An 18,876-nucleotide genomic window follows, 5' to 3' on the forward strand; every position below is an offset into this window, starting at 1 on the left:
CTCAACAATAAAACCAAATAACTCAATTCAAAAATGGGCAAAGAACTTTCATAGACATTTTTCCAAAGAACTTACATAAATGGCCAAAAGTACCTGAAAATGTATATGCTCAACATCAGGAATCATTAGGAAAATGAAAATCAAAACTACAATGAGATACCACTTCATATCCATTTGTCTGGCTACTATTAATGAAACAGAAAATAACACAAGTGTTGGTGAGGATATGGAGAAATTGGAACCCTTGAGCACTCTGGTGGGAATCTAAAATAGTACAACCACTGTAGAAAACAATATGGTGGTTCCTAAAAAAAAAATTTAAAAAACAGAATTACCATATTATCAAATAATTCCATTTCTAGGTATAAACAACAAAGAACTGAGAGCCCATGTCTCGAAGAGATATTTTTACAACCATGTTTACAACAGCATTATTCACAATAGCTACAATGTGGAAGCAATCCAAGTATCCATTGATGGATGAATAGATATGGAAAATGCAGCATACTTATACACAAACACGCACACACTAGAACATTATTCAGCTTTCAAAAGGAAGGAAAATCTGACATATGCTACATGAGGACATAATACTAAGTGAAATAAGCCAGCCACAAAAAGACAAATATTGTATGATTGCAGATGTCAAGGGCTGGAGGGGAGGAGGAAATGAGAAGTTATTGTATAATGGATATAGAGTTTCAGTTTTGCAAGATAAAAAGACTTCTGGAGATAGATGATGGTAATGGCTGCACAACAATATGAACACAATACAACTTAACTAAAAATTTAAAAATGGTTAAAATAGTAAATTTTAAGTTATATGGATTTTACCACAATAAAAAAAAGTTGGTAAAAAATATTTAACCTCAATTTTATTACAAAAATGCATCACACAGAAATGTAAGGATATGCTACAGATTAAGTAGCCTGTTCTCTTTTTTGTCATACTCATGATAGAAGACAGACTATGGCATTAATTTCAGATTAAAGGAGGCTACAGTGTCATGAAAACTAAATGCAATGTGTGGACTAGCCAAAGGACCTGATCTGGTTCCCCCCCCCCCCATAAAGCACATTATTGGGCCAATTGGTAAAACAGAATTAAGGTCTGTAGATTAGATAATATTATTATATTAATGTTAATTTCCCAATTCTATCCATTATACTGTGATAATATTCATGTTATTAGAAAAAAGTATTTAGTATTATAAAATATTAGTATTTAGAGGCAAAGTGGCATGAATCTGCAACTTCTAAATGGTTCACAAAAAATAATAATTTAAATACACAGGAAGAGAAATCTGACAAAGCAGATGTGGGCGATCTGGGTAAAAGCATATGACATTTCTTTGCACTACTCTTGCAACTTTCTTAATGTCTGAAATAAAAGAACTCTCCAAAATCAAACAGAATATGGGCATTGCAGTCAGGTGTTAGTGTGTAATTTTAATGGTTCACCTATATAATCCAAAGTATGCTATTATATTTAAGATTATCTATAAAATAACCATACATCAAATCACGTGTTGGATTACACTAATGGTCCAATCATTTACAACCCAACACTCAGATGTTTTGTGAAATTTAAAAGGTCCAGGCCTAATGAGGTGGCTCACGCCTGTAATCCCAGCACTTTGGGAGGCTGAGCCAGGAGGAATGCTTGAGGCCTGGAGTTTGAGACCAGCCTGGACAATAGCGAGACTTGATCTCCACAAAAAAATTTTTTAAAAATTTGCCAGGCACGATAGTGCGCATCTGTAGTCCTAGCTACTCAGGAGGCTGAGGCAGGAAGATCACTTGAGCACAGGAGTTGGAGGTTACAATAAGCTATGATCATGCCACTGCACTTCAGCCCAGGCAACAGAGTGAAACTGATCTCTACAAATAAATAAATAAATAAATAAAAGGTCCAGAGGCAATAGGATGCTCTGCTCTGGACATACCTCTAATGTAATTACTCTCATGTTATGGGGAAGTTGTAAACTTGTCTCTTACACAAATGGACAGTAGATTCCTAAAGGACAGAGGCAATGTTATATTCTTCTTAACATCTGTATGAATGTAATAACTGCAAAAAATTGAATGAAAACCAATCCACTCCAAAGCACGTATTTGAATATTAAAAAAGACCTTCACACACACAAAATTAGCTATAAAGCATTTCAACCATACCTTAATTAAATGATAGCTCTTCAGAATTGGCAGAAATAAATGTTTAGAGTATTTATTCTTGGGTAGTAATAAGCCTCTGGATTTAATAGGCCAGTATCATAGCAATTAAGTAGTTACACCCCAGTTGGAAGAACCAGCATCTGTTCTATGTGGAGAAACTGAGGCTCTCAGAAGTTGAATAATTTCCCCATCATCACACATGTAGAAATGGACGAGGCTAGGAAGTAGTGGAGTCAGGTCTGACTATAAAGTCTATGCTCTTTCTGCAACTTTGAGCAGCCATTTCTCTGTACCATTCTGTATAATAAGCACGATAGCTCTTACTTGTAGAGGGCTTTCATAAAGCTCAAATGACATGATCAACATAAAAGTACTCTGAAAAGTATAAAAGTGTTCTACAAATAATGAAAGATAATATACTTTAAAAAATTATCATCTATTAATATCTATCAATCGATTGATCTGTCTTTCTAATTTGACTGATCTCGAACTCATTTTGTTTTTTTTTTTTTTTTTTTTGAGACAGAGTCTCACTCTGTTGCCTGGGCTAGAGTGAGTGCCGTGGCTTCAGCCTAGCTCACAGCAATCTCAAACTCCTGGGCTCAAGCGATCCTCCTGCCTCAGCCTCCCGAGTAGCTGGGACTACAGGCATGCACCACCATGCCCGGCTAATTTTTTGTATATATATATATTTTAGTTGTCCATATAATTTCTTTCTATTTTTAGTAGAGATGGGGTCTCACTCTTGCTCAGGCTGGTCTCGAACTCCTGACCTCGAGCGATCCACCCGCCTCGGCCTCCCAGAGTGCTAGGATTACAGGCGTGAGCCACCGCGCCCGGCCTCGAACTCATTTTGAAGTAGTCAGCATAATGTTACCCTCTCCCCATTTTAATAGATGAAGGGGGTATAAAACTCAGAGAGGGTAAGTAACTTGTTTGAGTGACAAAGACAAGACTAGACTCTAAATCTTTTGTTTTCTGCTTCTATTTCTACTACATCCTGATACATCTAAATGTGAAGTAGTGGATCTTTAAAAGAAAAATCATATCCACTTAAAAGATTAAAATTGTGTTATATGTTAAGTATGGGTTTCCAAATTTACTTGGGGAAAAACATTTTAATCCATTATATTAATCTTATAATATACATGTTATACTTGATTAATTAGGAATACACTTATTCTGGAAAACGAGGCACACCACTGGCTTCTCATATAATACAACATAAACTGTTAAACTATCCTGCATTGACATTTATAGTGTATTTAAAACCTAAAGTGAGGCTAGGCAGAACAAATACGCCTTTTTCTTGTGTATATATCTTCATATTTTAGAAAATTTGTTCTTTAGTTTACTGTCTCAAAGAAATAATGAGATAACACTAATAACATGAACAGCTAAGTTTATGTGTCAGCTGCTATGTTGTGTACTTCACATGCATTAATTATCCTCTCAATCACTGTAAGAACACCTCAAGTTAGTACTACTATTCATCTTCAGTATTACAGATGAGTAAAAACACGCTGAGTGTGGTTAAGTAAACTGCTCAAAGGTACATAGCTAGTAAGTGGTAGGACTGGAATTCCAACCCAGGTCAATCTGACTCTAAAACCTGTATTTTTAACTACAAGGCTATGCAATGCATCAACAATTTCCAAGTGTTGTGGGAATGTTAAGTTAGGGAGACTTAGAGTAAATAAATGAGAGAATTCTGAGTAGGAAAAGGTAGGCTTCCAACTGAATATAAGAACAGAGAATGGTTTAAAATCTCAAAGGATCCAGAAAACTATTTTAACACCAAAAGATGAATAGAAGTGACAAGAGTAAAATAAACTTTCAGTTCTACTTAAAAAAAATGATACCAATAAACTTTATATACTTGGAAAGATGTTACATCATTATGATGTTATTAATATAATAACCCTTAGCTGCTGACTCAGAATTACATTTTACATATAAATTCAATTTCTTCTCTGCAGTATAAAGAGAATATCCATTTGGATTTATCTATTCAATTCTCGGTGGTTTTATAATGACTTAATTTTTAATGATTTTCATAAAGGGTTAAAGATTATATGGAAGTATAATATTACAATTGCTACCATTCAGTCTTATTATTACAGAAATATTATAATGAAGTCATTGTAATTTCTCCTTGAATCCTGTTTTGTATGAATGTTCCTATTGATTTCTACTTTTTAGGGGAGAGGAATGGCCCTGAGATGTGAACAATCATAGTTGCTATTTCATTTTTCCCCAATGGACCTTATTTTGAAATTGCATTTATACAGCAAACATATGTTTACCTAGATTTTGTGCTACAGATAAATAACAGTAAAAATATCTACAGGCACATTTATTTACACTTTAAATGAGATAGAGATCTTTCACACCAAAGATCATTATTATTATATCAATAATGTTACCATTGTTTTGACTTTGGATAACTGTTGGAAGGGCAGTTAATATCTCAATAAACCACCTCTTGGAACCAGTAAAACTGTGAAAACAAAAAATTATCAGATTTTCTAATATCTGGCTTTTTAAAAACTGTTACATATAATTTTTTTAAAATAAATTTTATTTTTGAATGGTTTTAGATGTACAGAAAAGTTGTGAAGATAACACAAAGAGCTCCCACATATTCCAGATACACCGGCTATTATTTTTAGCTAATCACTGAAAAAAGAATATTTTCAAAGAAGATAAATATATACTGGGAAACAAAGCATTATATAAAATTATACATCCAGTACAATATCAGGAGTACAATGATTTTTACTATCTTTAGAAAATAACCAAAATTTCCCAAAGCAAAAATATTTAAAAACAGTTTTAAACAGATTTATAGGTACAAAAGGCATGTATATCTAAGGAGGTTCAATATTATGAAGATAAGTTTAGAATGTGTCCTACTTCATACACAACCTAACAAAATGGCAAATGTTAAACACATTTTATATTAAATTCTAAGTATTTCCCTAAAATTACCAATTAAAACCCTAAGTAAATCACCAAATCTAACAAAAAACAGCTAGAACAGTTTTAAAAGAATACAAACAAAACATTAAAAGCAAATGAAATTTTTATAAAGAAAAAGAAACTAATAAAAACCTGTGGTGTGGTGGGTAGGATGACAGTATTCTCAGCAGGGACTGGCAGGACAGGGATCACAGGGACAGTGGGAGAAGAGGGAGGAACAGCTTCTGTTGGCTAAAAATCATCAATGACAAAAAATCAGGAAAAACACCAAAATAAAAGGGAACACATAACAAAAAATTGTGCCATAAAGATAAATTATAGTTTTCAGAAACAATTACGAAACAGGTAAAATATTAATATATTATAATTTAAATGAGAAAATGCTCAGTAGAAACTATTTTAGAAATAATTATACCTCCAATAATCATTTTAATGTCTCTATAGTTAAAATACTCTTTATATGTTTCAATGGAAATCAAAAGATAATCACTTACAATACTCCTCCTCCAAGAGATACACTTGCTTCCTAGAGTGCAAAATATTTTTCTAGCATTCATTATATATTTGAATGCAAAGAGGAAAGCAGTCAAACAACCAAAAGTCATTTTATTAGCTCATAAGGCAGATAATGAGAGTTTATAAATCCACAGATATAAGAGTCAAAGGATCTCAAAATGGAATTTATGACATTTTAAATAATCTGTGCTATTAACCCTTATTATCAAGAATGGTAATAACATGCCTCAGTCTATATGTAATTAGTTAACTAACATTCATTGTCTACTATGCGCCAGACATATTTGGCAAGAATGAAAAAAAAAAGTAGAAAGAATTCTTATGATATAATTTAAACTATGAAGTTTTAGCACTTATGTGTAATTACTTGGCTCAAGTAATTAAACATAAATGTTAATGTTTATTTAGATTGATTCAATTATTTAAAAAAATGTAACTGGACCACAGGAAAGGTGTTTTTGTAACAAAACCCTATCCCTAAGCTGGATTAATCCATAAATATTTGCTATGCAAATAACATATATATGTAAGAAAAACACTAAAATCAAGTGGATAAGAGGACAGTATGCATTAACAGACTTAAAACAGGAAGAACAAACTGCTAAACTTTAAACGATGTTTATCCTCAGTGATAAATGCAAAATAAAATAACAAAGATGACCTTTTCTTTGCCTATCAAATTAGTCAATCAAGATTTATTAAAAGTGTATGAAGTCTCTTCAACAATGGTGCTGAGACAACAGGATATCCACATGCAAAAGAATGCAGCTGGACCCCTACACCTCACATCACATATAAAAATTAACTCACAATAGATTAACAATCTAAATATAAGATCTAAAACCATAAAACTCTCAGAAAAAAACAGATGGGTAAATTTTCATTCACCTTGTGTTTGGCAATGGATTCTTAGATACGTCACCAAACATGTAAGTGACAAAAGAAAAAAACCAATTAGATCTCATCAAAATTAAAACCTTTTGTGCACCAAAGGGCACTGTTAAGAAAGTGAGACAACCCATGGAATGGGAGGACATATTTGCAAATCATACATCTGAAAATGGTTTAATATTCAGGCATTTAAAGAACTCCTACAACTCAACAACAAAAAAGTAACTTGATAACCTAATTAAAAAATGAGTCAAAGACTTGAATAGATGTTTCTGCAAAGATATACATGAAAAGATGCTCAACATCATTAGTCATTAGGGAAATGCAAATCAAAGCTATAATGAGATATCACTTCACATCTACTAGGAAGGTATACTATAATTAAAACAAAACAAAAAAACAACATAACAAGTGTTGGCAAGGATGTGGAGAAACTGGAACCCTCATGCACTGCTGGTGGGAATATAAAATGGTTCTCTGTGGAAGTTTGGTAGTTTCCCAGAATTAGCATGTGACCCAGCAATTCTACTCCTAGATATATAACCAAAAAAAGTGAAAACAAGGACTCAAATAATTAGATGCCAGTCTTCAATGAAGCATTATGCACAATAGCCCAAAGTGGAAACAAACCAAGTGTCTATCAGCAGATGAATGGAGAAACAAAATGTGGTATATATATACAATGGATGTTTGGCTTAAAAGAAGAATGAAATTCTCATACAGGATAGAAGCTGGATGAACCTTGAAAACATTATGCTAAATAAAATTACCAGATACAAATGAACAAATGTGATTCTACATAAATGGTAAGTTTTGTTATATATATTTTACCACAATAAAAAAATTCCAAAATACTTTTTTGAAATGCATAACAGGTCCTCTCACATTCCTGCTGGATATATAAATTCATACATACTTTAGGAAAAGCAATTTGGCAATAAATATCTAGAGCTTTAAAAATGTCTAAACTCTGACTTAGTAATTCTGGAAATCTACCCTACGGGAATAATTTAAAAATCCAATGTTTTAATACTCATAAGGTATTCTCTTGAACATTGTTTATATTTGGGGAATTGTGGAATATTCTAAATGTCCAAATGTGTCAGAATGGTTAAATAAAAGATAATTACATAATGTTAAATATTATGTAGCAATTAAAAATTATCTGTGAGAACTGTTTCTAAATCATGGGGTATTGCTTACTGATATAACATTAAGTAAAAAACAAAACATGGAATTCAAGTAAAAAAAAAAAGGATAGAAATGTTTGAAAAGTTAATTTCTGGGGGCAGGATTATGAGTGGCTTTTTACCCCTGCTTCTTTATTTTGAATTCTACTTTTCCAATTGTCAGCAATGAATGATATTATAAATGCAGGGTGAGTGACAGGAGATCTGTGCATATTAAGTGACAAACAATTATCTTTTACTATCGAATTCTCCAGAAAATAAACTGAAAATGTATTTCACATTAATTGTTCTAAAAGATACTACAAATTTCAATTATGTTATAAGAATATTACAGTTGAAGAAGCTAAGGATCCAATTTAATCCTTCCTTTTACAACTCAGGTTCAGGTTACAAAAGGTAGGTTGTCTAAGCTTCAGGGAATTAAGAAAATAATTCCTGTACTCCTGTAACCTGGATTTCTTATGTCCTGTAGAAAGAGATTTTAAACCATTCAGTTTTGCATTCTCTCTCTTGCTCTCTAAATGTTCCCAGTCCAAATTAAGTTCCCAGGTGGGGATGATGAAAAAGTTCTGGAGATGAGTGGCGATATTTGCACAACATTGTAAAATGTACTTAATGACACTGAATTCTACATTTAAAGATGGTTAAAATGGTAAATTTTATGTCATGTATATTTTAACACAATTCAAAAAAAGTACATTGTGAATAAAGCTTCTGTGGGTTTGGCTTGGGACTCCAATCACCATTTACATATTGTTCTTGTAGGAAAAAAAATTCTGAATTCCATGAGATTAAAATTAATTAGAATGGTAACCAATTTCATTGGAATACTTATAAGACCTTTTAAAAATGTTTGAAAACCCATAGGTTCTGACTCCTAATTTATTATTAAGTATGAGAAATAAACAAAATAAAGCTTTTAGAAGATAATACGGTAGAATATTGTCATTACCTTGGTGTAGACCAATGACTTCTTAAACAGGAAAGTGCACGTTGTTGAAGCCCAAGCGGGGTGAGGAAAGTATCTGTGTGCAGGGAGTAGAGCGGAGGCAGCAGCCTGGCACAGGGTGTTGAAGCCTGGGCAAGGTGAGGAAGGTGTCCACACGGGCAGAGCAGTGGCAAGAGCCTGATGTGTTGTGGGAACTCAAGTGAGACAGAGTATGTATGAGGGAAAAGTAGGTTTGGGGGCATCAGTAGGGTAAAAGGAGAATCTGTTGGAGCTTGAGCAGAGTGAGGAGTGTGTCCATCTAGGACAGCAGATAGTGCAGGAGATTGTTAAATACAGGGGATTTTGATCCAATAAATAAATACATAAAGGATAATAGGAATAAGGTTCTTCATGTCAGAAAAGGGAGTTACAAATACAGAAAGGTAGAAAATTAGCATGAGACCTACGGTATTAGACTAAAATTGGAGGTACTGGCATAAACGTGTAGTTTTGTGTGTGTGTGTGTGTGTGTGTGTGTGTACATACATTTCCTAGCTCTGCCCACCGAGAGGACCTGGAAACTGTTAATACCACAACAGCATGAAAATATCTAGCACCAAGATCTTGATTTCTAAATACTCATTCTCCAGTAAAAACAAAACAAAACATGGGCCCTTGGAGAAACAGCTGATTCCAGTGCTAGAGCTTAGCAAGTACAATATGAGCCTAGACATCTTGCTATGCCAGAAAATAAAGGAGTGCTCAAAGAATAATGAAGGTATGACAAAGTACATAGAAGTTGGCTTACAGGGCTGCCATTGGCCACACTGGGAACAATCTGAAACTCAATAAATAATGATAACTATGGCACAAACCCCTTAAATAAAACAGGAATCTGGGAGTCCATACTGATATAAATAAATACATGAATAGATAAATGGAGACAAGAGACAGCATTTCCTTACAACTGAATGCCAACTAAAAAATGTTAGAATGATGGAACTACAAAATCATCATTTGGCAACTATCATAGTAGCGATTCATTAAACAAACATCAATGGATGTTAAAACTTCCTGCTGCACGGCCGGGCGCGGAAGCTCATGTCTGTAATCCTAGCACTCTGGGAGGCCGAGGTGGGTGGATTGCTCGAGGTCAGGAGTTCGAGACCAGCCTGAGCAAGAGTGAGACCCCGTCTCTACTAAACATAGAAAGAAATTATCTGGCCAACTAAAAATATATAGAAAAAATTAGCCGGGCATGGTGGCGCATGCCTATAGTCCCAGCTACTCGGGAGGCTGAGGCAGTAGGATCGCTTGAGCCCAGGAGTTTGAGGTTGCTGTGAGCTAGGCTGACGCCATGGCACTCACTCTAGCCTGGGCAACAGAGTGAGACTGTCTCAAAAAAAAAAAAAAACAAAAAAACAAAAAACAAAAACTTCCTGCTGCTGTTGAGTGAAACTTCCATTCCAGTGGATGAATGATTGAGTGGATGCATACACACACACAAAAGTATCTCCCCTCAAAACACTCTTTAATTATAATGGAGAAACCTAGGAGATACTCTCTTAATCAAATTTAACATCCTAGTAACGGGATAAATCGCAATCATGTGCTATCTGATAGAATGTAATGAAAGCATACCTTTTCTGTGATATTCCTATTAAAGATGCATAACCTGAATCTAATCATTCATTAAACATCAGACAAACCCAACGTGAGTGATATGCTACAAAATAATTGGCTGTAGTAATCAAAAGTGTCAAAGTCATGAAAGTCTAAAGTAACTTCAATTCTATTTTATTTTTAAAAACAGCTTTACTGAAGTAAAACTGAAATAAAAACTGCACATATTTAATATATGCAATTTAAGGAATTTGCACATATGCATATACCCATGAAGCCATCACTACAATCAAGGTAATAAACATACCCATCACCTCTAAAAGTTTCCTTGTACCTCTTTGTTGCTGTTTTTTGTTTTTGTTTTGTTTTTATAAGAACACTAAAATTTTATTTTTAAAATGTTTGAAAATGTCACAATGTAATGTTATTTTCTTATTCATAGTCTCCTGTCTTAATAATAGGGCAAGATAACAGCTGATTAATAATACACTTTGATATACAAATAAGACAAAGCTACAAGCACAAATTTTTTTCCACTGGGCAGCTGCTTTGTAAAACCCCTTGTGATAAACTAAAAATCCTTTAATGTTACATTTAAACTCCATTATAACCTTTTGTCTCTGAGTCTCTTCTAGAATGTATTTTTAGATAAAGATCTGAATATCATTTCAAACAATTCATAAAATAACTTACACCATTGTAACCCACCCTACTCTCTCTAGGGCACTGAATAAGTGCTTTGAAAAAGAACACATGCCCCTGCCTCTTCCTTAAGGGAGGCAAATACTGCTGGGAAAGTCTTCAAATGACATATCAACACACACAATTTCCAAGCCACAACAGATAATCAATTCCGTAACAAAGAATTACAGAACAACAAAATAATTCATTTAGTTTACTTAAAACAAAAATATAGCTCTAAACAAATAATCAAATGAAGATTGACTGATGAGGAACAGCATAGATATTAGATGTGATACTAGGGTAAAATTAAAAGATAAGAGCATGTTTTGAGCACAGGAATGAGGGCATGGTAAAATTCTAGGGAGCTGTAATAAGATTCTAAATTGAAAAATGTAAAACTTAAGATTCTAATATAAGTAATGAAGCAGGAATATACAGTAACCATTATATTTGGGTTATTACAGAAGGAATTCAGCACAGCATTTTAAATTTGAAAAGTCTTATATAACTACTTCATTAATTAGGCAATAACTATTATGCCATCATCCTTGTTCTGCTCCATTTGTATCACTCAATAACATCAGCTCAAAAGGTTTTTTTTGGTCGTTGTTGTTTTTAAATCTTGACCACGTGACTAGCAACAGTCTCAGTTGTTTCTATCCATAGCAATACCATGGAATCATTAGCCTCTGAGGCTGCCTTTAGAGACTTGTTTCCATGACAACAGAGGCTATAATATTAACTCTGTCTCAAGGAACATTGCAGAAAATTGTACATTTCTGTAAAATAATTGGATAGATTATACATATTTTTAAAGTATCTTTTAAAAATCAGTATCAAATCGACATCTATCTCAAAAATGTTTAAACTGATTTGTTTTTAGAGCTTCTTACTCATTTTTTCTATAGCTTTATATTTTACAACAAATTTGAGATGTTAAAATTACAAACCCAGCAATTAAAATGCAGATTTTCATAAAAGTGGTCAGAAGCCTCATCAGGTACAGTCATGTGCACAACATGTACTGCACATCCACATTTACGACCATGTACCATCCTTCCTCATTTCCATTTATTCAAAAATAAATGTATATTGAGTGGCCTACTACCTTTATTAAATCCCTTTCTGCTTAAAGTAGCTAAAGTGGTTTTTATTGCGTGCATTATGAATCCTGATTGACACAAGACAGAAGGGACAATTTAGGAGGATACTGTGATAATCCACTTGAGAGGTGACCAGTGGCTTCAACTGAATGGTGGTAATGGTGAAAATGGACATGAGTAGTCGAATCGAGACAGATTTTGAACGTAGAGATGGTATATCTTGGTGACTAATGGGAAGTCAGAAGTAAGGAAGGACTGTTAAAAATAACATTCCCAATGGCCACTAAAAATTCTCTCTTACAGCAGAGTTAGTCCCAGGGTTAAAAGAGTTGCAAGGCCACCTAAATACATTTAAAAAATATTTTCTCACTAAATTATTAAAATGATTTTCATAGCATAAGACGAAACTCCAAAGAAAATAATTGAAACCATACTACCAGGTAACTAATAATGCTTATATTTTACATTAACATGTTACATGAATGGGGTAAACTAAGCTTAGAATATACACAAAGGTTCAATAAAGTCTAAGAAAACTGATACCATATTTCCAGGGAAAATGAAATATATGAGTTAGCAAAGCTTTTGGTATCAATATCTTAGATGACAAAGAAAAGTAACCACATGGAGCCACTGTTGGTTAATAAGGATCTTATTTTGGTTTTGTGTGACATAATTAATATTCTTAATCTAAGTTCTTCGGTCCTTTGTTTAAAGATGTATTATGTTATAATGAGGCATGTTTCTCTGATTAAATGTCAAAGAAGCCATTTGAGAGTAAAAGAGAAACCAGGAAAAAACTGCAAGCCTTTTGAATGTTTATGGAAGGATAAAATATAGCACACATTTACAAAAATTCTGCTTGGGAATCACTACACTCAATCAGGATCTAGTACCTTCAGAAAAAGGTGTTTTTCATGGCTTAAATCTGTATCTTATTTGATTCAAATGCGCTTTTCCCCTGTCACTGTAAACAGGTATCATCAACATACACTGGTGCAGTAACAAAAACAACAACAAAAAAAAGCATGTTATTTGAACCAGTTTCATAAGACATCTGTGTCATAACTATCTCAGAAGCAAACATCTATAAAATTAGATACATTTTAAAACAAATCACTAGGGGTATTAAAATACATATTTTTAAATTTAAAATAACAAAGGGGAAATAGGAAAAAAGATTTAGCAATTAATTCTAGTATAGAAACACGAGGACAAATTTGTCAGTTCATAGGCAAATCATCTAGTTCATGAATCTATTTCTACTTGCAAGATTCATAATATTCAGTTAAGGTTTCTTATCCCTTCATTATGAAAAGATGGTATTCTGTCATTATTCAGATTATGGTCTTGTACCAGGAAAGGATAAACCAACCACTAAAAATTTAAAGTAAACAAGACACCTAAAACTTAAATTTAAAGACATGGTTATGTAATTAAAAAACAGGGATGAAACTACCAACTGCAATATGCTTTTTTACCTGATTTTTATCACAATGTGGCTAGAGAAACATGCACAACCCTAGGCTTCATGTCTACTAACCTAAAATGGGCCCTTAATGTTTCCTAGTAATCATATTTGCCCTATTTTATTCACTCTTCTACAGGTTCCTAATGATTCAGGCCCCGGCTCTCTCTCTCTCTCTAAAGCTGTTTCCTATTCCCCTGCCCTCTCACTTACTGTTTCAGGCATATCGACCTCCCTGCTGCTCTCTAAATATCTTATACATCCTCAGAGACTTTTTATTTGCTATTTCTTTGTCTAGAATGCTCTCGTCCAGATATCCACATAATTCGGTCACAGCTTTACTCAAATATCACCTTAATGTTGAAGCCCCTCTTAAGTTATTCTATGAAACTAAACTCCCTCCACACAAATATACACATTTCCTATTGTCTTCTTGCTTTACCTTTCCTCCAGAATACCACATATAGTCATGTGCTGCATATCAACATTTTAGTCAACAATGGACTACATGTATGATGGTGGTCCCCCAAAATTATAATGGAGCTGAAAAATTCCTATCCTCTAATGACATTGTAGCTGCTATAAGTCACAGTTAACATATTACTCATGTGGTTGTGGAAAGGCTGGTATAAACAAACCAGTTGCCAGTTGTATAAAAATATAGCATATACAATTATGTACAGTACATAATACTTGATAATGATAATAAACTATGTTACTGATTTGTGTATTTACTATAATTGTTACCATTAGGATGTACTCCTACTTATAAAAATAAAGTTAACTGTAAAACAGACTCAGTTCTTCAGGAGGTACTCATGTAGAAGGCATTGTTATCATAGGAGATGACAGCCAGCCCACACGTTATTGACCCTGAAGACCTTCTAGTGGGACAAGATATGGAGGTAGAAAAACAGTGATATTGATGATCCTGACCCTATGGAGGCCTAGGCTAATGTGTGTGCTTGTTTCTTTGTTTTGGCAAAAAAGTTTTTAACAAGTTTTAAAAATAGAAAAAAGCTTACATAATAAGGATATAAAGGAAGAAAATGTTTTTGTATAGCTGCAAAATGTTTTTGTGTTTTAAGCTAAATGTTATTACAGAAGAATCAAAAAGTTAAAAATTTAAAAGTTTATAAAGTAAAAAAGGTTAATTAACTGAGAAATTTTTATACATTTAGTGTAGCTAAGTGTACAGTGTTTATAAAGTCTACAGTAGTGTACAGTTATGTCCTAGGCCTTCACATTCACTCACCACTCACTCAATGACTCACCCAGAGCGACTTGCAGTCTTGTAAGCTCCATTCATGGTAAGTGCCCTATATAGGTGTACCATTTTATTTTTTACTGTATTTATCATGCTATCTTTTATACTGTAATTTTACTGTACCTTTTCTATGTTTAGGTATGATTAGATACACAAACACTTAACCATTGTGTTACAATTGCCTATACTATTCAGTATAGTAATATGCTGTACAGGTTTTACAGCCTAGGAGCAATAGCTATACCATACAGCTTAGGTGTGTAGTAGGCTGTACCATTTAGGTTTGTGTAAATATACTCTATGATGTTCGCACGGTGATAAAATCACCTAACACATTTCCCAGAACACACTGCTGTCATTAAGTGACGTGTGATTGTATTCTACCTACTTATATTTATTACCTGTCTTCCTGTATTTTTTTTTATTTTTTGGAGACAAAGTCTTACTCCATTGCCCAGGCTAGAGTGCAGTGGTGTCACCACAGCTCACTGCAACCTCCAACTCCTAGGCTCAAGGAATCCTTCTGGCTCAGCCTCCCAAGTAGCTAGGACTACAGGTGTACACCACCACAAAGGGTTCATTAAAAGAAAATTTTTTTGTAAAGGCAGCATCTCGCTATGTTGCCCAGGCTAATCTTGAACTCCTGGGCTCAAACAATCCTCTCACCTCAGCCTCCCAAACTGCTCAGATTATAAGTGTGAGCCACTGTACCTCGCCTCTATTCCCCTACTTTAATATAAAATCTGTAACAGCAGGGATTTCTGTTCTGTTTAATCCTGCATGCCCATAGCCTAGAAAAGTGCACATAGGAAGTATTTTACATGCTTATTGGGTGAAAGAAACCACGTGACTACCAAAAGAGGTCAATTTCATCAGCACTCTAAAATGACTTAGGAAATAGATTTGGGTACACTCATCCCTCCCCTACTCCTTTTTTTCCATGCTATTAAATATATGAATAGCAGACATTGCTAAAAGGTTCTTTCTGTGTTCTTGGGCAGCCACTGCCAATCAGAAGGTGTTCAAGATGTTCTATCATTTGATCTCAGAAGTTTGAAACTATAAAAATGCCAAAAACTTGCCTGTTTCATCTCATTCTCTATCTAGTAATAACAAATTATCTAATAATGTCCTGTGTGAAAATAAACATATCTTGGTCAAGTACATTTGCTCAAAAGATTTTCATCTATTTTGTTTTCAAATTGCATTAGAAAATGAATCTTCTCAATGAGAGCTCATATTTAAAACCTGTAGTACCCTTCCTCTGAAATCTAGGTTCTGCTAATCTCAATTTGGGTCCTTTGTTCTCTTAGAAGGTAGCTGCTTCAGGATGTACCTACCCAATCCCCTACATTACATTCTTCTCTTAAAATAATTGCTGTGGTGTTTGTTTTCCTTGCTCTACCCTATCAAGGTTGCTAAGACATAGTTCTTTATCATTCTGTAATCAGATTGCTTCTTCACATCTCTAGATTCCTCACTTGAAAGGCCGGATTAATTTTGTGGAACCAATGATGGTGGTGGCTGTGAGGGTGTTGGTAAAGATGATGATGATGACCTTAGTGATGTCAGGCATTGTAAGTACTTTGCATGTATTGTCTCACTTAATTCTCACTCAACTTGATGCAGATAACATTCTCATCCCCATTTTCCACAGATTAGGAAACAGACTCAGAATTTAGGTAATTTCCCTCAAGGTGCCACTGGTAGTAAATGGCAGAATGAGACTTAAATAAAACCAGGCCATCATCCTCTAAAGACAGTAGGCTTAACCAGTATTCTTCACAGTCTCTTTAAAATAGCTGAAAAACTGTTTTATTTTGTCTTTATCATTACCACTGTATTTTACTGCAAAGACAATACATAATACCCCCCAAAAGAAATAAATACTCCATCAATCTTTAGGTCAGGGGTTGGCAAATGTTTTCTGAAACAAAAAAGCTTTACTGGCCATGCAGTTTTTGTTGCAACTACTCAACTCTGCTGCTGTAGCTCAAAAGTAGCCATAGACAATACACAACAAATAGGCATGGCTGTGTTCCAATAAAACTTTAATTACAAAAACATGTGGCAGGCTACATTTATTTGGCTTGCAGGTTGTAGTTTGCTAACCCCTGCTTTAGATGCTTTTTTAAAAAGAAAAAAAAAGGCTGAATAAATCAATGAAAAAATAGAAAGTGAACTCAAGATCCCTATATTAGCTTTCACTAGCTATAGTTGGTTCAACTCTGTTGCAATGCTTCATCTTTGATAAAAATAAGCAACTCCTCTTCCCCCAAACATGAAAGTGACAATTTAAAAAAGAAAAGAAATATATATGGAAATTTCAAGTTTCATCTAGAGTTCCTTAAAATACTTTTAGAAAAAAAAAAGTCTACATAATATAAGCTGTGCTCTTATAATTGAAAGAAATTAGCCTCTATACTGTACATAGCCTTCCAGTTTGGAAAAAAGTGATTAGAATGATATTTGTTCTGTCTTTTTTTTCCCCCTCCAAAATCCTGCTATGGTATTTAGTATAGCTGAAGCCATTACGTCTTAAGAGTGATATGCATCTTGTTTTTCCTCTATCTTCCAAAATACTTTTGATTTGATTTATTTCCAAATTTATAACCCTTTGATAAATTAGCTGGTCCTAATATATTCAGATTTAAATACAGAAATATGAGGATGAGGTCTGTTTTAATTTAAATCCCAGGTTATAATTTCCAATTCTTCTTCTCAAAACCAACAAAAAATCTGTAACGCAATCAGTTGGTTCCATTCTGTCATAACTATTACTTCTTCACACTCCTGAGCCGGTTGTGTCAATAGAGTTTAGATCTCACAAATACTGAAAATACTGTTCAGAAATGTGACCAAATTGGGGTTTATTAAAGAATGAACAGGTGGGGCTCTTGTTAAGCGGTGAAGAAGCAAAAAATCTTTTAAATAAATTTATCCAGGGGCAGAAGTTGTGTTTAGGCTTCTCTTAAAATTCTACTGCTCCCAGATGACATAGCCAGTTGGTTTGCAACTTACACAAAATAGGTCCAGTCTTTAATGATTGATTTGCATAAGCCTGTAAAATATCATATCAGTTGGTTTATTTAAAGTTTCTTTTAAAAAGTGATAATTGTAGGCTACTGTTCTCCACATGGTTGGAACAACTATTTTTACCTTTATCAAAATTCTAAACTTTGATATAAAAATGGAAGACTCAAAATGTTATCTAAATAACAGTGCCAGGAAGTACAAAGAATAACATATGAAAGATCTTTAAAGAAACTGATACTAAGTAAAATTTTAATGATTAGAATTTAAGTCCTTCAGATGTGTAAGAATATATATGCCTCACAATTTTTTTCACAGAGGGCTTTGGATTACTTGAGAAATACACGTGATCTTACAAAATCCTATAATGCAGACTTGCTAATTTTTAAGCCACAGTTCTACATAAAAATGGGTTGGGAACTATACAGTGGCCAAGTCATATTTAGAAGCTCCAAACTTCCTCTTAGCCATCACCAGATTAAACACCCATATAACATTTGTTTATTCATTTGACAAATGTTTATATAGTGCATTCTCCATGCTAGGCTCTAGAGATACAAAAGAAAAAAACACACACCTTGTAGTACCAGCTCTTGTGAAGCTAATGATTTAGCAGCTGATATAAAATAAAATCATTACCCCATTGGCTACTGAATTATAGTTGTGATAAAAGGTATGAAGTACAATTCTCATGAAAACAAACAGCTTGAAAATAAACAGAGGGCAAAAATGTTACCTAGGCTGACTTCTGCCCTGACCCCATGAGCATGTGGGTCAGTCATTTTTCAGCACTATTATTAACATATTATTTTAAAGGTTAACTTAAAAAAACTTGTTTGAACATATTAGAAATATATACATTACGGTCTGTGAAATTTCTTTCTTTTTGCCTATTTGTCTTTGACAGAAGGGTCATCTAACAATTAAGATACTATGTAGAAGATACAAAGATGAACACATTTCCAATTTATAAAGAGCTTATGTAACAAATTTCACTTATTTAGTTCTTCGAACTA

General features: G+C 33.7%; 1 protein-coding gene across 22 annotated transcripts in view; it reads right to left on the reverse strand.

The window, feature by feature from the left end:
- Positions 1-18,876, reverse strand: part of DLG1 (discs large MAGUK scaffold protein 1) — a 282,135-nt gene that overhangs the window by 145,398 nt on the left and 117,861 nt on the right. For 9 of the 22 annotated variants that reach the window (XM_069475175.1, XM_069475178.1, XM_069475177.1 and 6 more), the window contains one exon: positions 5,290-5,388. The exons of the other annotated variants lie outside the window; for them this stretch is intronic. In XM_069475175.1, the coding sequence (XP_069331276.1) occupies positions 5,290-5,388 (99 nt within the window). The remainder of the gene's footprint in view (positions 1-5,289; positions 5,389-18,876) is intronic. 22 annotated transcript variants of the gene reach the window in all.

Source organism: Eulemur rufifrons, chromosome 7, assembly GCF_041146395.1.
Source record: "Eulemur rufifrons isolate Redbay chromosome 7, OSU_ERuf_1, whole genome shotgun sequence".
NCBI lineage: Eukaryota > Metazoa > Chordata > Mammalia > Primates > Lemuridae > Eulemur > Eulemur rufifrons.